The sequence below is a fragment of the Schistocerca cancellata genome, chromosome 10, assembly GCF_023864275.1.
Source record: "Schistocerca cancellata isolate TAMUIC-IGC-003103 chromosome 10, iqSchCanc2.1, whole genome shotgun sequence".
Taxonomy (NCBI): Eukaryota; Metazoa; Arthropoda; class Insecta; order Orthoptera; family Acrididae; genus Schistocerca; species Schistocerca cancellata.
Window position 1 is genome coordinate 58,487,916 of NC_064635.1, and position 25,632 is coordinate 58,513,547.

At 39.4% G+C, this 25,632-nt stretch overlaps 1 protein-coding gene across 1 annotated transcript in view; it reads right to left on the reverse strand.

Moving 5' to 3' along the window:
• LOC126106441 (protein PALS1-like) overlaps nt 1-25,632 on the reverse strand; it is a 614,066-nt gene that overhangs the window by 19,520 nt on the left and 568,914 nt on the right. The window contains exons 10-11 of the mRNA XM_049912721.1: nt 17,783-17,955; nt 4,272-4,436 (exon numbers count right to left, since the gene is read on the reverse strand). Coding sequence (XP_049768678.1) covers nt 4,272-4,436; nt 17,783-17,955 — 338 coding nt within the window. The remainder of the gene's footprint in view (nt 1-4,271; nt 4,437-17,782; nt 17,956-25,632) is intronic.

The window sequence follows — 25,632 nt, forward strand, 5'->3', positions numbered from 1 at the left end:
ACAAGACAAGGGTACATGAATAGCAGTCACTAGTCCTGTAACTGCAAACTTCATTACCAGCTGCAGTCTGTCTGGGTTAAGGAAATGTTAGATGTCCTTTTATGCATTTTTACATCTCACTCTACTGAATATTACCCACCTTTATTGTATTCAGAATGTATGGTACGAGTGCTGGGAATATCACTATGACAAAATCTATAGCAAAATTTTGTGTTTCTGCCATTTGGGTAAGTGCTACAGCAAGCTACACTATTAAATCAGGTAACTGGATGTTATTTCTGTCAGCTGTAGGATTAGTCTGCAAAGGCACCACTCTTATGGTGTGGGCTGTGTTGACAATACAGAGGAGACAAATAGAAGCAGAACCGGCAGTTCGCAGCCAGATCAGAAGCTTCTGTAATTTTTATCAAATTACTACTAGGAACTCTGAGCGTTGAGGCAATGTACACGTGTTGGACTGTGGCTCGGACTGTTTAACTATATTATCTGGCTGATATACACCAAGTGGAAAGTACATGATTGAAATATGGCTTAGAAAAGGAAACTGACCACTAAAAGGCAGTGCCACCAATTACCCAATGAGCTGTGTGTATTGTACACCATATTGACTGATAAACCCACTCAGTGGTGGAGGTTTAATACTCTCAAACAGTGGGAGGTTTTATACAGGGTATTTCAAAAATAGAGGGCATAATTACAGGTACATACAGAATACCCCAAATGGAGACAATAAAAAAAGTTCATGACAACATGTTTCCAAAGTATGATCCACAAAACAGTAAGTCACCAGAACATTCTTCTTCTTGCAGGTAGATGCCTTGCCAGAAGATATCAGCAAGACAGTAAATTACGAAGCAAACAGTGCACCAAGTGTTTTGTTTGGCATTCAGCATGTACTCAGATAAGCTGCTGGCAGAATTGCACCACAAGGCAGGTGGCCCCTCAGAATCTTAGAACATACTGTGAGCTAAAAAGTAATGAAATATCTTGAACAGAACAATCTCCTCCATACCATCCAGCATAGATTCAAAAAATTCAATCATGTGAAACCCAACTCACACTTTTCTCACAACATACTGAAATCTTCACATCAAGGCAGTCTGGAAGATGCAGTATATCTTGATTTATGAAAAGTGCTTGACTCAGTACCACATCTGCACTAATTACCAAAAGTACAATCAATGGGGTATCAGACAAAATATGTGACTGGATTGAGGATTTCTTGGTAGGGAGGAAGCAGCATGTTATCTTACATGGAGAGTTATTGTCACGTATAGAAGTAACTTCAGGTATACCCAAGGAAAGTGTGTTGGGACACGTGCTATTAATGTTGTGGACAGAATTAATAGTAACCTCAGACTTTCTGCAGATGACACACTTATCTATAGTGAAGCACTGTCTTAAATAAGGGGCATAAATATTCAGTCATATCTTGAGGAGATTTCAAAGTGGTACAAAGATTGGCAACCTGATTTAAATGTTCAGAAATGTAAAATTGTGCTCTTCACAAAATGAAAAAACATAGTATCCTATGACTATAATATCAGCGAATCACGGGTGGAGCCTAACAATTCACACAAATACCTGGGTGTAACACTTTACAGGGATATGAAAAGGAATGATCACATAGGTTCAGTTGTGGGTAAAGCAGGTGGTAGACTTCAGTTTGTTGCAAGAATACTGGGGATTGCAATCAGTCTACAAAGGAGAGTGCTTAAAAATCACTTGTGCAACCCAATCTGAAATGTTGCTCAAGTGTGTCGGACCAGCATCAAACAGGTCTAACAGGGGATATTGAATGTATGCAGAGAAGGCAGCACAAATGGTCACTGGTTTGTTTGACCAATAGGAGAGTATCACAGATGCTGAAGAAAGTGAATTGGCAGACTCTTGAAGATTGATGTACACTATCCCAAGAAAGCCTACTTACAAAATTTTGAGAACTTGGTTTAAATTATGTTTCTAAGAATATGAGGATGTATGGAAAAAAGCAGGAAATTCGTCATAACGTCTTCATTTTTTAATATTTTTACACCATATTTTCATCGACTTAAAAGTATTCTCCATTGACCACAACACACTTCTTCAAACGATCCTTCCATTGTTCAAAACAGTTTTTAAATTCACTTATCATGATGTTCTTTATACCTTCCAATGATTTTTGTTTTGCAAGCTCCACAGTGGCAAAATTCTTTCCATTCACGTTCCTTTTGATTCTGGGGAAGAAGAAGAAATTACTGGGGCTAGATTCAGTGAGTTTGTGCACCGAAGATGTGCCCCTATTCTTCCAGATACTCTCCCTCAATCCTCTGAATTGAACTCCATGATATTCCAGACATCCTGCAAAGTTGATCATGAATGAGGGCATTGATTTTGTCAATGTTTTCATCACTTATTGACATTGAGGGGTGTTACGAATGGAGCTGGTCTTCAATTGATATTTCTCCATTTTTAAAACATGAAAACAACTCTAGAGTATGGTTTTACTTAGGGAAGCATCCCCATCAGCAGTGTTAAGCATTACAGTAGTTTCCATGGCCACTTTCACCAATAGGAAACAAAATTCACAGCCACATGTTGCTCTTGCCAACCTGCCATCATGTTTTCGGGGAAACAGAAAAAGTTGTTTTACTAAAAAAAAAAAAAAGCTCTCACTGGTGAACCGATGCACTCACAGTGATACAACTTAGCACACTGACTCAGGCGGTGTGACAGTAATGGAAACCTAGTCGTCGTCCACCCCCCCCCCCCTTGTATACAACAACACCCTGCTTATAACTCACATAGGGATCATCAGGACAAGATTAGAATAATTATAGCACTGCAGAGACATTTAAACAATCATTCTTCCTGCACTCCATATGTGAATGGAACGAGAAGAGATCCTAATGACTGGTACAATAGGATGTAGCCTCTGTTGGGCTTCACAGTGACGTGCAGAGTATAGATGTAGACGTGCTGGCTAATTTTTTGTGCCAAGAGTGATACCAAAGTGAAGATATCCTTTTCGGAAGACCTTTGAGCTACACCATCACTGTCTGTGTGCTCATGGGAAATTTACATTTCATGGTTTGGAGAAGGGATGAGCAAGATCTACAACTCTGGATGTAGAGGAGGAGATCCTGGATTCTGTGCACACAACTGCACACAACTCCTCCTATCTGCAAAGGTTACCATTTAGCAGTGAATGTTCCTGACTAGTGAGTGTTCCCGACACAACTGTTGGGCGACATGCGAGAGCAACAATTCTATCCTTATCATCACATCACTATGCCCTGTCTTCGGCAAATCACTCTGCACATATTATGTTTTGCCAGTGGTTCTCGCAGCAGTGTGATACAAAATTAGAAGTTTCTTGGCTTACTATTATTTGCAGATGAAGCACAGTTCACATGAAGTGGCATTACAAACTTATGCAATTAGCATATATGGCAATATGAAAACCCACATGCAGTTGTTCCATCTCATCCCAAGTGCATTTCTACCGCAACACGAGGGCTGGTATCATTGGTGACATTAGTTGGACTCCACGTACTCAAACAGACTACGGGGGAGGCGTACAAAACTTCCAGAAAATGCCATACCTCATGTTTTTGTAGATACTTCACAGATCAATCGTCTAAAAGTTCAGTTCTTACACGGTGCCACTTCTGTACGCTCAGCCGTATAGCTCGCAGGTGCTCAGATCGAACATTCCCCGATCGACAGATAGGTAGAGATGACCCAGTGGCCTCCGTGCTCACCTTATTTGACTCCTATCAGTTTCTACTTGCAGGACCATTTGAAATCATTGGTATATACATATCTGATATCTGACACAGAATCCCTTTGGAATCAAACTGTAGCAGGTTGTGACAAAATATGCAGTACTCTTGCAATCTGGAATTACATTTGCAGGGCCACGAGATGTCAGTGTGAGGCACGTATTTGACCAAGAAGTGGACATTTTGATCATCGCCTGTAAAGGCAAATAATTGCTGGAAAAAACATTCCAGTGTATGTCACTGTTTTTGAAGACCCTATTGGAAACAGAGCAATTCAGTACATTTATTTTTCTCAACTTATTTTATTGTCTAAATATGTGGATTTTGTCCTCTATTTTTCAAGCACCCTGTGTAATAAATGTGGCCAGTTAAAGCTATTTGTATTTTCAACTGACATATCTATATTATTTCCATTTTTAACAGCACAAATTCTTTGTTCACCGATTTGACAACGACGCCGAGTAACATCCGGCATCAGACAGCAGGATTACAAGGGGAGGTACTCACGTGGGACAGCAGCCGCAAACCTCTCCGAGTCCTCCATGAGCCTCTGGCGCAGCTCGTGGCGGCCGATGTTAGGCGGCCCGATGAGCACGACGGGACGGCGGTGCATCGTTCGCGGGTAGTACAGCGCCACCTCCTCGTACGTCAGGATCTCGTCCGACTCGTAATCTGCAGAGTGCAGAGAAAGAAAGTGATCGAGAGAAAATAAAAATAAAAAGCACAGAGGGTGAAAAATAGCTGAGGCCACAAGCACCCAGAAACAAATGCTTCAAAACTGCCAAAATCAGAATAACAGCTCTGCTCCATCGGTCACATTTTCATAGCAAGTAGCTAGATGCTCCTGTGTTCCGAATATTTTTGAAGCAAAAGGAAAACTCTATTCACGAAACTATAAAGTAAGGACGAGACGGAACTTTGACAATTCTCAAAATTTTGGAGGGTAAGCACTGTTAAACCATTCCATCTGCTTCTTATTTTACATTCTGGAAACAATCAAGTCATGGCCATGGATAGCAGACAATAATCAAGTTGGCACCATTGAAGAGGAAATATTCCATATTAATGTACTTTTCCAATCTTCCAGATTTTAGCCAGTTGGTATACTTCACTCCTGCTACTACTACCAGGGAATTATAGATTTTCAATCATCATCATCATCATCATCATCATCATCATATCTCTCTCTCTCTCTCTCTCTCCCAACCTTTCTTTTGAGTCAGTAGTCTCCTGACTGTTTTGATGCGGCCCGCCACGAATTCCTCTCCTGTGCTAACCTCTTCATCTCAGAGTAGCACTTGCAACCTACATTCTCAATTATTTGCTGGATGTCTTCCAATCTCTGCCTTCCTCTACAGTTTTTATCTCTACAGCTCCCTCTAGTACAATGGAAGTTAATCCCTACTGTCTTAACAAATGTCCTATCGTCCTGTCCCTCCTTCTTGTCAGTGTTTTCAATATATTTCTTTCCATGCCATTTCTGCAGAGAACTTCCCTTTGCCTTATCAGTCCACCTAATTTTCAACATTCTCCTGCAGTACCACATAAATGCTTTGATTCTCTTCCATTCCAGTTTTCCCACAGTTCATGTTTCACTACTATAGAATGATGTGCCCCCAAACGTAAACAAAGATTGTATTGAAATGCAGGAAGACATGCATATAATCAGTGATTGCTGCTGTAGTTAGCAGCTGTCAGGCTCTCTCAAAAACAAATCTCCACTTTCCTACACTACTTTCAAACGAGCAACGTTGGTATGGTCTTGTAAAATGCATTCTATTTCTGTCAACTGCAACCGTGACTCGAGAAGTGCTTTCCAATAGAAAGACATAAATAACAATCACCCCATTTACACATGGCTCCCAAAACCGGATTTCACAAACTGATTTCCCAATACCACTTTTGGTTTGGCGTGTAAAAACTTCAAAATTAATTCTGAAAGCCCGCTTCTAGTTGCTGGTTGTCCAGTTCCGAAATCGATTCTTGTTCCAGTGTAAATGCAACTGGTTTTGAAATGTGCTTGGGCTGTCAGCTTTTGTCTCGTTTTTAAAAATTTTCAACCAATATGTTAGTAGGGCATGTTCTGAGGCATCAAGGGATCACAAATTTAGCATTGGAGGGCAGCGTGGAGGGTAAAAATCGTAGAGGGAGACAAAGAGATGAATACACTAAGCAGATTCAGAAGGATGTGGGTTGCAGTAAGTACTGGGAGATGATGAAGCTTGCACAGGATAGGGTAGCATGGAGAGCTGCATCAAACCAGTCTTAGGAGTGAAGACCACAACAACAACAATGTACAGAGTGGCTTTTTGTACAGTGAAGGATAAGTAGAAATATTAGACGGAAGCTGTTTACACCTTGTCTGACTGAAGAGAAATAGTGATTGTACTGACTAAATTGGAAACTGTAACAGCTGTTTTCCAGGCACCATAATTAACTCTGCTAGCAAATCCACCTCAGACCTTAACATATAAACACAATAGCGGAAAAATGGTTCCCGATATTCGATTTTTGTCTTTCAGAAGATGTGTTGCATGTAAACGTAGTGAATGTGCCGTGGCTTTGCACAGTTTTGCATTTGTGCAGCAAATCGAGAGAGACTCATTTGTGCAGTATTGTTTCTTCAATGACATTACCTTTTTCTTACACTATACTGCTGAAATTGCAACTCCACATCCCTCCTTTGCAACGAGGCCTTATTCTGTGGAGCACCTCCTATCAAAGGTGTAACCCTTACTGTTAGTGACAAAGGGTATGAGGCATGTTTGAACATTGGTTTCACACATTTTATAGATGATTCATTTATTTGTTCAAGACAAGAGCCTCGAGGAAAGTAGTTTCGAAAGGGAAAAATAGCCTCTGTCGACTACCACTAGCCACCAATTAATTCTACATGTGGTAGCACTGTCTTTGGTTACAGTCGAGCCTATGTCTTTCAACTTCCTCACTATATTCACAACCAGATACAGTTACTGACTTTGAAGTGCTTCTCATGTGTGCTGTTTCACAAGCCACATATTTTCTTTTAGACTTTTTGATTGTCAACCCCACGTCCATAGTAGCATGTTCTAACTCAGCAAAGGACTCCACTGCTATCAGAAATGTTGTCATTATGTCTGCATCATTAATGGAGGTTAATATTTTCACTGGCCTATGAAAGCTCACAACTTAATCATAGCTAACACTTGGTTTAAGAATCATGATAGAAGCTTGTATACATGGAAGAACCCTGGAGACACTAAAAGGTATCAGATAGATTATATAATGGTAAGACAGAGATTTAGGAACCATGTTTTAAATTGTAAGACATTTCCAGGGGCAGATGTGGACTCTGACCACAATCTATTGGTTATGACCTGTAGATTAAAACTGAAGAAACTGCAAAAAGGTGGGAATTTAAGGAGATGGGATCTGGATAAACTGAAAGAACCAGAGGTTGTACAGAGTTTCAGGGAGAGCATAAGGGAACAATTGACATGAATGGGGGAAAGAAATACAGTAGAAGAAGAATGGGTAGCTTTGAGGGATGAAGTAGTGAAGGCAGCAGAGTATCAAGTAGGTAAAAATACGAGGGCTAGTAGAAATCCTTGGGTAACAGAAGAAATATTGAATTTAATTGATGACAGGAGAAAATATAAAAATGCAGTAAATGAAGCAGGCAAAAAGGAATACAAACGTCTCAAAAATGAGATCGACAGGAAGTGCAAAATGGCTAAGCAGGCATGGCTAGAGGACAAATGTAAGGATGTAGAGGTGTATCTCATGAGGGGTAAGATAGATACTGCCTACAGGAAAATTAAAGAGACCTTTGGAGATAAGAGAACACCTGTATGAACATCAAGAGCTCAGATGGAAACCCAGTTCTAAGCAAAGAAGGGGAAGCAGAAAGGTGGAAGGAGTATATAGAGGGTCTATACAAGGGCGAAGCACTTGAGGACAATATTATGGAAATGGAAGAGGATGTAGATGAAGATGAAATGGGAGATACGATACTGCGTGAAGAGTTTGACAGAGCACTGAAAGACCTGAGTCGAAACAAGGCCCCCGGAGTAGACAACATTCCATTGGAACTACTGACGGCCTTGGGAGAGCCAGTCCTGACAAAACTCTACCATCTGGTGAGCAAGATGTATGAAACAGGCGAAATACCCTCAGACTTCAAGAAGAATATAATAATTCCAATCCCAAAGAAAGCAGGTGTTGACAGATGTGAAAATTACCGAACAATCAGTTTAAAAGCCACAGCTGCAAAATACTAACACGAATTCTTTACAGACGAATGGAAAAACTAGTAGAAGCCGACCTCGGGGAAGATCAGTTTGGATTCCATAGAAATACTGGAACACGTGAGGCAATACTGACCTTATGACTTATCTTAGAAGAAAGATTAAGGAAAGGCAAACCTACGTTTCTAGCATTTGTAGACTTAGAGAAAGCTTTTGAAATGTTGACTGGAATACTCTCTTTCAAATTCTAAAGGTGGCAGGGGTAAAATACAGGGAGCGAAAGGCTATTTATAATTTGTACAGAAACCAGGTGGCAGTTAAAAGAGTCGAGGGACATGAAAGGGAAGCAGTGGTTGGGAAGGGAGTAAGACAGGGTTGTAGCCTGTCCCCGATGTTATTCAATCTGTATATTGAGCAAGCAGTAAAGGAAACAAAAGAAAAATTCAGAGTAGGTATTAAAATCCATGGAGAAGAAATAAAAACTTTGAAGTTCGCAGATGACGACGTAATTCTGTCAGAGACAGCAAAGGACTTGGAAGAGCAGTTGAACGGAATGGATGGTGTCTTGAAGGGAGGATATAAGATGAACATCAACAAAAACAAAATGAGGATAATGGAATGTAGTCGAATTAAGTCGGGTCATGTTGAGGGTATTAGATTAGGAAATGAGACACTTAAAGTAGTAAAGGAGTTTTGCTATTTGGGGAGCAAAATAACTGATGATGGTCGAAGTAGAGAGGATATAAAATGTAGACTGGCAAAGGCAAGGAAAGCATTTCTGAAGAAGAGAAATTTGTTAACATCGAGTATAGATTTAAGTGTCAGGAAGTCATTTCTGAAAGTATTTGTATGGAGTGTAGCCATGTATGGAAGTGAAACATGGACGGTAAATAGTTTGGACAAGAAGAGAATAGAAGCTTTCGAAATGTGGTGCTACAGAAGAATGCTGAAGATTAGATGGGTAGATCACATAACAAATGAGGAAGTATTGAATAGGAATGGGGAGAAGAGAAGTTTGTGGGACAACTTGACCAGAAGAAGGGATCGGTTGGTAGGACATGTTCTGAGGCATCAAAGGATCACCAATTTAGTATTGGAGGGCAGCATGGAGGGTAAAAATTGTAGGGGGAGACCAAGAGATGAATACACTAAGCAGATTCAGAAGGATGTAGGTTGCAGTAGGTACTGGGAGATGAAGAAGCTTGCACAGGATAGAGTAGCATGGAGAGCTGCATCAAACCAGTCTCAGGACTGATGACAACAACAACAACAACAACATGAAAGATCACGCCCTGGCTAGCAAGTTAGCTTGTCATGTCACATGTTACGGAGTTATATAAAAAGGAGACAAGCCAGGACATCCTCCTCAGTGAATATCCAACTGCTCCAATAGTACTCCTCAAACCCTAAATCTACCTCTCACATTGCTCAGTCATCCTCACCAACTTCTAAGGCATTCCCATTTATCTCAGGGTGATGCACCATTTCTCTCTACCACTTTTGGTCTGGCGTGTAAAAACTTCAAAATTAATTCTGAAAGTCCACTTCTAGATGCTGGTTTTCCAGTTCTGAAATCGATTCTTGTTCCAGTGTAAATGCAACTAGTTTTGAAATGTGCTTCGGCTGTTACACTAATATATTCAGATTAAAAGTCAATGAACAGCTGGTGTGTGCCAAATTAAAATTTTTTTTATCTAAGATTTGTTGCAGGGTGAAAAATCTGTCTACTGATGACTTCCCTGGTAGAAATCCACGTTGGTACGAACCTGTTTCTCTCAGGACAATTGGGTGGATATAGTCAAAAGGAGGCTCACGAACACCTTACACTGCAAGTTTACAAGTGTTAATCCTTGATAGTTTACACACACCATTTGAACTATTTGCTTATAGAGTGTGCATGTAATTCCTTCCTTCCAATGTTGTACCATTTTCTCCTCTTCATTGATCAATCTAAAGCTGTTCCAATTTCTGACCACTCTGTTTTAAGTCCTTTTTACATGATGAACAAAAGTGGTGAAGAAAGATTATAGTCTACTGAAGCACTCCAAGTGTACTAGGTCTGAACCATAAACTCACACAAGATCTTGTAACTGCGTGTATAAATGATAAATATAACCACAGTGTACTGCTGTTAGCGCACCAGTGACAAAGTCGTGATTTCACATTAATTATTTGTGAAATTTACAAGGATTTAAAAAGTTCCATGAAAATATTTACAAAAAGTGCTCTTTACTCACTTGCTCAGAAAGTTCCTCGTGATAACAGAACGACCATAAACAGGAACAAAACTCAACATACAGTAGTGCACCAGACAACAATATGGCGGACTCAGCACTCAGCTGAGACGTGACCACAGCAGTCAGCTACTAGCTCGTGCATGTTCAGTGAGGCCACTAGTACCTAATTTAGAACTGGCTCTATTTCTTTATCCCTAGAATTATCACGCATCACTACTAACATGATCATAACAGTGAGCCCATCCACACTATAAACGGCCGCCATTCACACAACTGGCTGTCAACAATAACAGGTTTGTTCTTTGTGTAAAACAGGCATCAGTAATTTTGCAGAGATTTAGTCTGTTTCAACTGCCTCGTTTTCTTTAATCATTTCAGGGCAGTTCTTGCATTTCCATCTGTTGGAGGGCCTGAATTCTCTTCTTTTCTTGTTCCTGTTGATCCATCCTATAACAAGTATGTTGAACTGATGCCCGTATTAATGTAAACGTGTGATGATTACATTGTACAAGAGGATAGAGGGACTTCAAAACAAAATTGATAATATTAAAAGACTGTTGCCATTGTTGACAAACTGAAAATACATTAATGTAAAATACCTAGCCAGGCTTAAGGACTACTTCACTTGTAGTGCATTGTCTGGGCAGTGTGTGGCCAACAGCAGAGAAGCAGTTTTTAGTGGTGTGAGAAACGTGGAGGGGCAGTTACCGGTACTCTTCAGGGTAACGTTGGTTGGTTGGTTTAAAAAAGGGGGGGGGGGGAGGGGGGGGGCAGAAGGGACCAAACTGCAAGGTCATTGGTCCCTACTGGGTAATGTATTAACAACTTAGCACGTAACATATATTATAACATTTTGTACATGTCGTGAGGGACTACAGGAAGAAACTACAAGAATACATTGATATTGCACTCAGTTGTGCTCTTTGACTGATACCCGACAACAGATTTGTGCACAGTGTCACAGAGGGCACTGGCAGCAAGCTCTGAGCTTTTACAGGTGTGCCAGGCTTGTGTGAGAGACTTTCAAACTGGCAGTCGAGAAGGAAGTTTCTGCTGACGACAAGAGTGTCTGTTGTCTCCACTTCGAGCAGACGAGCTATGCAGGAGCCTTCACGGCAGGTGTCAAACTCGTGTGAGCATATGGGCAGGAGGCAAACTGGCAGCCGTATGTCGGGTTAAGCAATTGTTGAGGTGTGGCTGAAGGAAGATTGGTGTACCTGTTGACACTTGGGATAGCCTGTATTCAGTCAAAAAGAACTAAATTCGGTGAGCACACTTCAGAACATTGCCTGTTCTTGTGTGCTTGTTCCACAAAGCTGACATTAACACACAGTTAGAGCCGTTTAGTGTTTTTCCCAGACCTTACTCCCCATCGAACTGCTGTCTATTTCGTTACTCTGTGTTCGTCATCAGTTCTGATAGACCTGAAAAGAGTAGATTAGTCATTGTTTCATATTAAATGTCTTCTACGTATTAATTCCTTCTTGTTATCACATATCAGAATTAAATGTTTTTTTCTTAATGTTTAAACCACTCATTTATCGGTCTGAGTACTGTGGTGGAGGGGGAGAATCAAGTTGAGTGGTACAGGTGGTGTGAGCTTGCTCAGTGAAAGCATCTGATTTTAAGATTTTTATTAAGTGAATTTCTTTTAACTTGTCTTAATTGATGCTATACATTTGCTTAATTTTATTTGATTGAGCTTCCATGATCATCACTGTGTCTTCCAAGTTTGAAACTAGCTGTATTACACTCGTATTGGGTTTATCAGGTCCTGTTGTCGGTGGTTTATTATTGATTGGTCAACAGCTATCGCCATCAGATATAAGTACTATTATTTTAATTTGTTCCTTTTCTTAATTGTGGATTTTAGATTATTTATCAGCACTATGAAAAGTTATTTTAAATATAAAATAATGTCTTGGGGCTGGCCACAAAATGTATAATTTGGGGAGCTTGGAAGAGCTGCCCTCTTTGTGACTTGGTTATTGTGTGCACTACTCTGCAGATCTTGTGTAGAATGATGCATCCAGTGCAGTGAGCTAGTGCTGGGTTCAAGTCCAGCCCACATTCAAGTAATTGTGAAAGGAAGCTAATTGGGCATCTGCTGGCATTTGTAATTGTATTTTAATCCTTCAGCCCATTTTGTATTTTGTTATTCATGAGGACAATGCTGGTTTATTTTAATAAAAACATTGATTGTACGAATAGTACTTATGTGATGACCTTGCCCTATCAGTCCCCAATCACCTTGCACACTGGCATCTAAAATTTCACAAAAGTTTTCTTCTAGTGACCTATTTCTAGACGTAGCTGCTTTTTTTATTTTATTACTAAAACTGGGATAACTTATATTGAATTACAGTTGTTCTATTATAAACCTACACTATTGACAGTAATTGTTGTATTCTTTCTTTATTAGTGAACATACAAAAATGAGATTCTTCTTATATTTTAAAATGAACCGCATCTGCCCAAATGCAGCAAGTTACTTTGTATATACTGTCTATGTTTATCTGTTACTTCTTAGTATCTGTTGACTCTGGTTGTGTAGGATAAGGCTCATATAATAATACTGCAAGTAAACAGTTTAGCATTATTGGTCTACATTGTTGTTTAGCAAGCATTAAGACAAATTATCAATTTTTAGATCACTGGGAGAAAACAGTACCATCTGCTGACACACCTGTAATAAAAACAACACTATAATAGCATTCAGTTCTAGTAGTGGAACTGGTGCATGAAGCTTACTTTATTCAATAATGCATGCAAACTACGATGTAGTGTTCAAGGGCACTACAATGGATCAAGTTTTATACATTATAAATAATGACAATTTTGAAGGACTGAGAGATGAAGACAATGAAAATGTTTGTGTGTACTGTTTGTCAAATGGAATTATAATAAATGCGTCTATATTGGCACCAATTTTGGTACTGTGGGGCACTCACTTCTGCAAGTAGGTGGAATAGCTATGCAGAAAACCAACATTTAAGAGCCACAGCTTGTCAAGAATTACAATATACATATGGGAGGAGTAGACAATCATGACCGGCTCATCAGGACATGTGCCACTTCTTTATACAGCAAGAAATGGTACAGAGCTCTCTTTACGAAAACCGTATACCACACGTCACATTGACCGAGGTCTCTGAATTTATTAGAACCTGCTTTGAACCTTACCACACAAAATAAGATGGAACGACATAAGAACACAAGTAGTTGGTTGGAACTGAAAGTAATTGGTTTTTATAGTGACAGATATATGTAAGTAAATTTTAAAAGTAATGAAGCTTTTTTTCTCCTACAACTGAAAGATATTTGTAACACAAAAATATAATAAAAATGAGCAATATTATGAATATGTATAATTTTGTTTAGTATATCTAATTTACTTTTACAAATACTAAAATTGTAATAATTTACTTCTGAAAGTGAATGTTCAACAGAAAAATATTCATCTAAATGTCTGTATAAACATCAGATACTGTATTAGCCCAGTGATTTATTTATAGATCAAGCAATTCTGTTCATCTGAGTGCTTTATTTATTTTTCAAAGGAATTATTTATGTCATTTGACACTACTATATTATATAATAACATAGAAAAAGAGCCATTTTTTAAAAAAAGTTTGGTGGTAATGGGTTAAAAAAGTTTCAGAAACTACACGAATACACTAGAGTGCTCTTTGTGCCATATGAGCAGGTATCATATGCAAGAGATCCAAGTAGTCACAGCTGATACACTACAAACCTCTGCACTCAGCATAGTTGAGTGCTGCACACCAGTGTGGTTAACCAGTAAGCATGTAAAGAAGGTTGACCCCCAGCTCAGCACTGCTATCAGGATTTTAAATAGATGTTCAAAGACTATGCCACTGTACTGGCTTCCAACACTTAGTCATGTAGCCTCATCTTCCCTATGGAGACAGGAAGCTTTGGTAAGGGAATATAAGAGAGTAACATGCAATTTTCTTCTTTTCATCAACAAAGATGCCCCAATTTTGGAAACAACTTGACTTTGCTCTAGAAACCACCCTCTGGGAGTGGCCCAACAACTGGTAGTTACTAGTTTCAGCAAGGATACTAAATGGCCCAAGTGCTGGAGTGAAAGTGCCTACCCGAGAACCCTGACAGTATTGATCCAGCAGATAAACTTGACGACTTTGAGCTTCCACATCAGATACTGAAAAGCCTAAGCAGACTTTGAATGAGACACAGAATATGTGCACACTATCTACACAAGTGAGGAAAGCTACCGAGCCCTTCCTGCAACGGTGGGACTCCAAATCAAACTGCTCAACCATTGCCCAGCGCTGTGAGCTAAGAGCCTATCAGGGTAGCCTGGCTGTATTCTGCAATGCTGCACCATCTTGCATCGAATGGTCTGCTAATTTGGGCAACAGGATATGATGATGCAAGTTATCTGTTGTGGTTTTATGTTTTGTTTTATTGTATTCTGTATTTTATCTTATTCTGCATCTTTCATTGAAATATTTTATCATCAATCATGTACCCAGTGTAAACTACGCATGTAGCGCAAGTTACTCCCAACCCGGTCTTTGTCCACACAAGTAATGAGGTGAAATGTTAACATACAGTATAATAACAAGCACCTTTGTGTGGTTGTAAAGTATAGTTTTAGTTGATGAAACACTTGATATTCAAAAGTTTGTAACTTGCTATTCAGCATTTTATTAGTGGACACTATCCTACAAATAACTGGTATAAAAAGCATACAGAAAATGACTGGAGCTGAGGACTGTTAAACAGAGTGTAACATCTGTCAGCCCTGTCATGTTCCTGTTTCTCTATATTTTTATTTTCCTCATTATGTGGAAGGTAAAAATGAAGTACCACAGTTAAATACTTCAGCATCTACAATCATATTACATCACTCAGATAAGTATAAAAGGAACTTTTTCTTATCAGACTGCAAAGGATATACATAAAAGTGGAAAGTGACAAGCCAGAAAAATTAACAACTGGAGAAAAGCAGATAAAAAAGAAGAATGAAATTGATGCAGATATAGAGAAAAAGAAAAAAAAAATATTCTGTGGTTTCATTTTGGAAATCCTTTTCTTAAAACGTTGGCCTTGCTGTTGCTTCCGCATTTTCAGTTTTCAGCTTCTTTGTTTTGCTACTACCAGTTTCCTATTCCTTTGATTCTGCTGTGCTTTGCTGACCAAAGCTCTTACGTGCCTTCACACTTAGATCCTTATTAGTCCGTATTTCTCAAACCCACTCACATTTGCAGGATATTCCAGATCACCTTTAGTTCAATCATACGATTGCTGCCATCTGGTAAAAGAAGATTTTGCTAGCCTTATTTCATTTTAGTTTCATCTCATAAGTGTATTCAGTGGACTAATGTGAGGTGGGCAATGTTCATGTATTTTTATGAGGCATGTTCAGAAAGTTAGTGTACTGTGACTACAAGAGGCTGTGTTTGTTTTTCTGAAGGTTGGCAACATGAAGTGGCAGAGGGGGATTCCCTGACTACAGTGAACATTGCAGGAACACAATAGTATGTAAACTCACATTGTAGTGTCCAGTCATGTGGAAGAAGACAGTCAGAAATTCTGCAAAGTGCGAGACACGTGCTACAATTTGCTTCCTACTCATGGAAGGAATAACACCTACCAAAATTTTTTTTTTCAAAGCAAAATAATTATCACAAAGGTTTCATGAACATAACAAGTGTGTTTAAGTGGTGCAGGGAGTTTAGTGGAGGCAGACCCAACATTTGTGATGAACAGTGGAGTGAAAGACCTTCCATTCCGATTGATGAGTCAGTGCAAATTTTTGTGAAGATCACCAGTTGACATTGGATGAAATTTATATGAAGTTTCCACAACTTTCTAGAACTCTCTTATACAAGACACTCACAGAAATGTTGGGATACCAAAAACTGTGCACAAGATGGGCCCCAAAACAGCTAACAGAGCAACACAACAAAAATTGGGACAGTAGCACCTGCGAGTTTCTCGAACAATTTGAATTGGAAGGTGAGAATTTTTTGAGCTCTGTTGTAACTGGAGATGAAATGTGGCTGGCTGATTACATGCCTGAGACAAAGAGACAGTCATCACAGTGGCATCTGTAAGACCCCCAAAAAGTTATTCTTTCTTTATGATATATGAAATGTATGGACCTGAGAGTCCACAGATGTTAATAAGTAATTGTAATACTTTTTTTATGATAATAAGTGAAAGCACAGCCTTCACAGTTTTCTGCAGCCAGCAAGATGCCTTGCAGTTTTGCATTGTCTCTTGTTCTTAAGCTTTCGCTGTGTAAGCTTCTATCTTGTTGGCTCTTAAGAAATGTGAATATATTTACACATATTTAAATTAATACCTTTCTGATTTAATTATGTAACAACCCACATATACCCTTTTGCATTAACATCTTGTAATTATCAACTTTGTTTGCAGCTGTTTGTGAAATAAATGTGAAAGAGCTGATGTAGGGTCTCTGCCACTGGCACGATCCAAACCCTGATTAATAAATTAGCAGATCTTTTATCGTACCCCAGTGAGCTTGCAGTCTCTCAGAAATGAAGTCTGACACTCAATGAATCAAACAGCATTATGCACTTGCCTTTTCAAAATTATATAGAGCCATGTTCTTCCTTCCCCCTTCACAAGCAGTCAAAAAATTCAAAACCACCATTTTAGGCAAAAAAATCATTGCCTCAGTGTTGTGGGATTAAAAAAAGCATCATTTTGGTCAAATTTCTGTCTCGGGGGAGACCATCAATGGAAAGTATATTATGAGACTCTAAAAAACTCTAAAGGAGCATTCAAAACAAAAGGAGGGGAATACTGACAAGAGAAGTGTGCTCGTTGCTCGACAACACCCGTCCTCGAACAGTCTTAGCCACCAAGTTGCTCATAGACTTATTTGGTTGGGATGTTTTGAACCCCCCCCACCCCCATGTGCCCCTCACCTTGGCACCTACAGATTATCGTCTCTTCACCTCCCTGAAGGCATATATGAGTTGTATTAAATTTTCAATTGTCGAACTGGTGTAGAAAGAGGTTCAGAAGTGGGAGAAGGAGCCATGGCTCACCACATGCACTGAACAGGATGGTGATTATGTGGAAAAATAGTCAACAAGGGTATCAACAATTTCTTGTAACTTTTTTTTCCAAATATACTTTTTCTAAAAAAAAAATTATGAAAATGTAGTACACTTATTTTCTGCATATGTCTCGTATTACCTCTCCAACATCACACACTCCTCCAAAAAACTTTTAGTATTTTGTGATGTTTGCAGTACATCAGTCTCCTCAAGCTCATTTGAAAAACTATTTTTGTCATTATTTGTTGTTGTATGACAAGTCACCTTTCAGTTCTACATTAGCATATGCTGAAGGCAGTATTGAAAATTATTTGCACACAACTGCCTTAACTACATTCATCCATCACCTACTTAAGTATTTATTTAGACAAATGTGCAAGATGAGTGTATAACAAGCAAGAAAAAATAAATACATTTGGAATTCTCATGTGATATGCAGAACTTTTTATGTAAAACTGCGAGGCACGTACCATCGGTAGCGCTTGCGTAGAGTGGGTAGCCTCCGTCAGTGTAGCTGGAACCGTAAGGCTTCTTTTTCTTCTTCTTGGGGTTTTTCTTGGCACAGAGGAGTGTGCTCGCCTTCTTTGACTTGCCTTCCTTTGTCAGCCGGTCACCAGCTATCGTCTGCTTCATGGTTTCACGTCTGCAAAAGGGCAGAGGCACCCTTACTAAACTCTCTGAGAGAAAGGTAGTGACAGGGTTTTCCAGTCAACAGGAAACAGTGTTAATGAAATACAGGGTGTTTTAGGAGGAACAGTACATATTTTAGGAACAGTAGCACAAACTAAGTCAAATAAAACATTCGATATACTGTGTCCAAGTTTTATTCGTTACAGAGATATGTTTTCATTTCAGGTATTTACACTCTAGTTGCTATCGATTTATGTATCAAATGTCATTTTTGTTTTCAAGTTTAAGGTCTCAAGTTGTGCTTGAGTCTACATTATTGAATTTCTCTGCAGTGATTGTGGTGTGTGCCCCCCTCCCACCCAACAGTACAGTATTGTTTAAGCACGCCTCTTGTATTGACAAATGATGGGTATGGCAATATGGTATTTGGGTATATGGTGTTTTTTTTCATTTTTATGGTGCTGCTGCTGCTGCTGCTTGTAGAGAAAATGGTAGATGATTTCTTAGTTACAGAGTATCACATTCATTAGTTCAAAAATGGTTCAAATGGCTCTGAGCACTACGGGACTCAACATCTTAGGTCATAAGTCCCCTAGAACTTAGAACTACTTAAACCTAACTAACCTAAGGACATCACACACACCCATGCCCGAGGCAGGATTCGAACCTGCGACCGTAGCAGTCCCGCGGTTCCGGACTGCAGCGCCAGAACCGCTAGACCACCGCGGCCAGCCATTCATTAGTATTTATCCCCAAACTACAAGAGAGTGGAATGTCCAGCACTTATGTTTCATCTCAGTGTCAAAATGAACTGAATGTTTATAAAGCAGAAGACTATTCAGTTGGTTGAGTGTAGTCCTTCAACATGCACATGCAGAATTTCTACATATACAAGAATATGGCTGTCATTATGTATGATGATAGAAACTGTGTCACTGGCTACTTGCAAATTGCCAAGAAATTCCATAAACACTGTTTACCGATGAAGACACTTTCACTCACAGCGGTATCAACAATATTAGTAACTCGCATTGGAGACCAGGTAAAAACACACGTACCTTTGTGGAGAGACATTTTTGGAATGTTTTACTGTAAATTTATGGTGTGGTGTGACTATCAATTAGTTGATGGGGACTGTTCTGTTAATGCACTGTGTTGCAGGGCCTCATTATCTAGGCTCTCTTTAAAAGCTTTCAGCATCATTAGAAGACATTCCTTTGGCTACAAGGATTGATATTTTCTTCCAGCAAGACGGAACTCCTGCAAGTTCCAGTCATCTGGTGCCAAGTCATCTAGGCCTACGAGGTGTGTGAGAAAAGTAATGATACCGACTTTTTATCTACCAAAGTTTTTATTTGTTTCAAGCAACAATTCAGTCATCTTCAAAGATGTTTTCTTTGGCAGCTGCACACTGGTGGAGTTATCATTCCCAGTCCTGGAGCAGCACTGAAATACTTTAACTGTTAGGGCCTTTAAAGTGTTTTTCACATTCTTTTGAATTTTCTCCAGAGTCCCAAAATGATTCCTTTCAAAATATTTTTCAATTTCAGGAAAGGAAAAAATGGCAAATGGGCTCAGATCAGGTGAATAGGGGAGCTGTGGAATAACAGGAGTGCCTTCTGAGGTAAAACATTCCATGACAGAAGTTGCCGTGTGACACGAGATGCTGTCATGATGCAACGTTCACTTGTCTGTGATGGCTGGTCTCACTCAATTCACCATTTTTTCTGAGCCTTTCAATGGCATCTTTGTAAAACACATGGTTGGCAGTTTGCCCTGATGGAAAAGAGTCTCAGTATTGTACTCAGAAATCCAGCTCTTAGTATCACACTCAAAAATTCAGGATTCACCACCTGTGACCACATGTCTGAACCATTCAGGGTCATTGGCAGTGCTCTCAAGAAGATCAATGCACAAATTTCTTCAGTTGTCCATCTGCCCAGTTGTGAGGTTTCACGGCACAAACCTTTTGCATGTGCAAAACTTCACTCAAAATTTGATGTACACTGAATGTGTTCAAGTTTAACAGATCACACAGCATCTTCATTGTTCAAGTCTAATCTCAAAATAGTACACACATGCTCCACATTTTTGTCAGTTTTTGAAGTCGGTCTCTCTGAGCGAGGTTCATCCTCAATGTGTTCTTGGCGTTCCAAAAATGATTTGTGCAAGCAACAACTTGTGCTCTTTATCAGAGAGTTCTCCGTAGGCCTGATTCAACTTTTGAAAGGTCACATTTACAGATTCCCCAAGTTTAATACAAAACTTGATGACATAACATTGCTCTAAATTTGGCTGTTCCATTTTTGTAACACACAACAAAAAAACACTGATAGCTCTCTCAAAAGTCGTGAGATGGCTGTACGGAGCTGAATCTCAGGCTGTGCATCTGGAAGGGATGAACACACTGGTCCACACAAGCAGAACAACACAGCATTGCCAGATCACTTGCAGTGCTGTTAGCCTCATTACTTTTCTCACACAACTTGTAACATTCCTCAGAAAACAGATCAGCAGTAATGGCCATATTTCTTGGCCCCCAAGGCCCCTGAATCTCTCTCTTCAGTATTTTTGCCTGTGGGTACAGTCGAAAGATAAATCTATGAAGAAAAAGTAAACACAAGGCAGAAATCAATTGTTCCAGTTGAGAACAGTGCTGCTCCCATAAAAGAAAGGCAAAATGACCTCACACTCTCCACTCAAGCTGCAGGTGGAATTTACGAAAATTAACTTTGACCTTCATTATTTGCCTTTGCTTAACACCTTCTGTGCATGTTTATTTGGGTGACTTTCTACCAGCTGTACCTCTGTGACCAATAAAAACTGGACACATCATATGGAATGTATTGTTCAAAATAGTGTACACTACCACCTTTTAAAATATTTGGTATTCCTCCTGAGACACACTGTATAAAAATCTGAACAGCTGTGCACACTAGGGGAAAAAATGCTGACTCAGGCAGAAGCAAATCAAAAAACTACCATGTAACATGAAGATGATAAAGCAAAACTATGTCAATTCTGCTGTTTATTTTACTACATTATTTTCAGTTCACATTGCCTTCAACCAACTAGAATTGATTGTTATCTTTGAATATGATGATATGAAGGGAAATATCAAAACACAATTTAAGATACAGATTACTATAGTGTGATAATGCTACCAAATCACAAGTAACTTTTCTTCTACATGTCATTTTGTTGGTGACACTGTTGGGAGGTCAGTTTACTTTCACACACCAATATCCTTTAGAAAATGAACTCTTGAAAACAGCAGGGGCCTTCTCTGTCGTGCACATCTTCAAACCATTTGAACACAGCTCTTAAAGAAACTATCCGTACAAATAACAGCTTCACAATGCATTTGAAGAGTTTGTGATTAACAAATATCCACAGTTTGGATAACAGCCGTAATATTAATTACTGTAACACCAATGTAAGACTGTTTGAGAGAGTAAGTGTTTATGATGGTGGTCATAATTGTTGTGGAAGGGCAAGAAAAACACAATGTTAGATTCTGGGCATGCAGATGTAAGAAAGTTGACTTACTTCTCCAACTATCATTCAGTAATGCCTTTTGGCATCATATTCTGGGATAACTCGTGATTGAGGAAAATAGTGTTTGTTGCTAAGAAGTGTGTAGTAATGACAATGTGAGGTATCATATCTACAACAGTTTGGCATACTTGTGATGAAGCAAGCTGGGATAATTTTTACTTCCCCTCTTGTTTTGTCATCTGCCTTCTTAAAATCCATTTTTTCGTAACTAATTACCATTAACATACGTGAGTATAATCTACATTTTCATAACAAAGAAAGATTGGCCCTCAGTTTTAAAGAATATAACATCAGGTCTAATTTTGTGCACAGTTTTATGCAAGTAATTGATTTTCTAATTTATTTCAACTCTTACTAGTTAGTATCTCTTGTTATAGGATGAAATCAGTAATAGCTTCATAACTTAAAAGTCTGTTGTTGACTTATACCTAAACAAATATAAATTCTGTGCCAATTATAAACATTTGGAGGAACAACAAATAGTAATCTTAAAGTATCTATTTGGCTCTATTCAAAAACATGTTAGCAAAGCCAGCCCTTAGTTAATTCCAAAGTAATTAACAGTTTTTGTCAAAAGTATTGTTTGCATAACTATATTTGTTAATTTCATGATTAACACAAATAATTTGGCCTAACCCTTGTAGTAGAAGAAACTGTTAAAAGGAATGAATTTTTTGATGTATTCAGTTAAGCAAATGAGTTAAGATTTAATTGTAATTTCTCTGAATTAAACTTCGAAAAATACGTAGTTTCAGTACGTATTATTGTGAGCGAGTTTCAGGCGAGAAACCTGTGTTGGTTAGAACAAGAATAATGCTTCAGCTTAACTGTGAAATAAGTGTTATACAATTGATGATGAGGTCCCATACTCTGAGGAGTGTAGGGAATGATGCGGGAGGCATGCACTGCCGATAGGCAAGGTCGTAGAGGAGGTGGTTTGCCATTGCCTTCTTCTGAACGTAATGGGGATGAATGATGATGAAGACAACAACAACAACAACACCCAGTCTTCTCGAGGCAGAGAAAATCCCTGACCCCGCAGGGAATTGAACCCGGGAGCCCGGGTGCAGGAAGCGAGAACGCTACCGCAAGACCGCGATATTAGGCCGTCTGTTAAAACAACGATAGTGTCTGCTCCGTATGTACCTTTCTATTCCACAAGAACTGTGAACTATTTGATTAGGTTTTTACTGCTCATATGGTGCCCCAACATGAGGACTATTGTATGTAGGCACAATAAACTCAAACTCACAAAACTGTCACAGTGAAGTGTGAACTCGAGTGGTTTACAGGGGATTTAAATAGAAAAGATGCTACAGCCAATCAGCACTGGGGTTTCATGGCCACAGTAGGACAGCAGCCAATCAGCGAGTGGTTTTATGGAAGCAGCCATTGAGTACAGGAGCAGCCAAGCAGCACGCAGGTGGACACAGCTGACCGAGATAAACAAGATGCCTTGCCGAGAGAATTACAACTTGCAGCAGACAACGAATTGAGATATCCACAGCAGAGCAGCAGCCGACAAGTGATTAAAAACAAGGTAATTCATTGCAAAAGCTGTTTTGTATTAAGTGATACATAATGAGTGACCATTACGAAGAAGACAGTGTGATGGGAGACAAGGGACAATAGGCGACTGTTCCATAGACGATGGTGGCTACAAATCAGACATGAACGTAACTTTGAATGATGGGGACAAATGTCCTATTGTAGATCAAATGATTAAAGCGTCAGCTACATTGTGTGGTAATAATAATAATGTTGTGTGACGAGGACCTCCCATCGGGTAGACCGCTCGTCTGGTGCAAGTCTTTCGATTTGACGCCACTTCGGTGACTTGCGCATCGATGGGGATGAAATGATGATGATGATGATGATGATTAGGACAACACAACACCCAGTCCCTGAGTGGAAAATCTCCGACCCAGCCGGGAATCGTACTCGGGCCCTTAGGATTGACAGTCTGTCGCGCTGACCACTCAGCTACCGAGCGTGGACGCATTGTGTGGTGATGTGAACAAAATGGACAAAAACAGTACTGAAGTGGGTGAAATCGATAAGGTTAAGGAGGAGAAACCTAATAGCAAAAGTCAGCAAGGGCAAAAGTTTATGGCAGACAAAAATTTGGAAGTGATGTTAAGGCAAATTATAAGTAGTTTGGATAATATGAGTAAGAAAGTAGACAGTAGTAGTATTAAAAGTTTATGGCAGACAAAAATTTGGAAGTGATGTTAAGGCAAATTATAAGTAGTTTGGATAATATGAGTAAGAAAGTAGACAGTAGTAGTATTAAAACTGACAGTTTAGTCTAAAAGATGAACTGACGAAAGAAATTAAAAAGGAAATTAAGGTAGTTAGCTCTAGCCTTTCAGAATTAAATAAGAAGGTTGAGACAGTAGGGAAAGATTGTAATGAAAAGATAAAAAAAGTAGAGCAGAATACTAATGAGAAATTAACATTAATGAGTAGTAAATGTGCAGAAGAGAAAAAGAAGCTTTGTGATGACTATAGTAGGAGGGTGGAGGCTTCTGAAAAACAGTGTAAAGATGAAGTCAAAGCTGCCAAGAAATTTTGTGCACATATACAGACACAAGCAGACATATATAACATATGTCTGCTTGTGTCTGCATATGTGCGGATGGATATGTGTGTGTGTGTGTGTGCGCGCGCGAGTGTATACCTGTCCCTTTTTCCCCCTAAGGTATGTCTTTTCGCTCCTGGGATTCGAATGACTCCTTACCCTCTCCCTTAAAACCCACATCCTTTCGTCTTTCCCTCTCCTTCCCTCTTTACTGATGAAGCACTTATGAACTTTGTTATCGGCAATCCATCAAAGTTTGAGAGTAACAGAGATATTGACAAATACAGTTCTAGAAGGCAAAATGATCTGTGTTGCCCTTTAATGAACATACTGGGTCGGTGCATAAGTTTGTAGCATTTCTGCATGTTTGTATTCCAGTTGCTATGGGTTTATTTCTCAACTGTCACTCTTCATTTTTAGTTCACTTTTGCTGTTCGAGTTAACATACTACTATTTTATAATTTCAAGATCATGAGTGAAGCTGTGAACACTAGAAAGTGTGGTGCCAAGCGGAGAAATTGGAACATTTCCAACAAATTCCTCTGTTTAATTTCAACAGAGGAGTGACAGCAGTGGAAGCAGCCAGAAACATTTGTGCCATTTGTAGGGATAATGCCATTGGACAGAGAATGGCAAGAAAATAGTTTTCTCATTTTAAGGAGGGCCATTTTGACGACAGTGGCTCTCCACATTCAGGAAGAACTTTGGGCTTTGATCAACATCATTTAAACACATCAATATACAGGGTGATTCAAAAAGAATACCACAACTTTAGGAATTTAAAGCTCTGCAACGACAAAAGGCAGAGCTAAGCACTATCTGTCGGCGAATCAAGGGAGCTATAAAGTTTCATTTAGTTGTACATTTGTTCGCTTGAGGCGCTGTTGACTAGGCGTCAGCGTCAGTTGATGCTAAGATGGCGACCGCTCAACAGAAAGCTTTTTGTGTTATTGAGAAGTGAATCGACGACAGTTGTTCAGCGTGCATTTCGAACGAAGTATGGTGTTAAACCTCCTGATAGGTGGTGTATTAAATGTTGGTATAAACAGTTTACAGAGAATGGGTGTTTGTGCAAAGATGCATCCAGCAAGCATTTGTTCGCAGCCCAGGAAAATCGACTCGCAGAGCTAGCAGAGAGCTGCAAATTCCACAATCAACTGTATGGAGAGTCCTACGAAAAAGGTTAGTTATGAAACCTTATCGTCTGAAATTGGTTCAAGCACTGTCTGCAGCTGATAAGATTAAAAGAATCGATTTCTGTGATTTTATCCTTGCTCAAATGGAAACAGATGAATCTTTCATTTCAAAGATTGTGTTTAGTGATGAAGCAACTTTCCACACTAACGGGAAAGTCAACCGTCACAATGTCTGTATATGGGGCACTGAGAATCCGCGGGAAACAACTCTGTATGAACGTGACTCGCCTAAGGTGAATGTTTTCTGTGCCATTTCAGCCAATAAAGTTTTTGGTCCCTTTTTCTTCAAAGGTGCTACTGTAACTGGACTACAGTATCTGGAGATGTTAGAGAATTGGCTGTTCCCTCAGCTCGA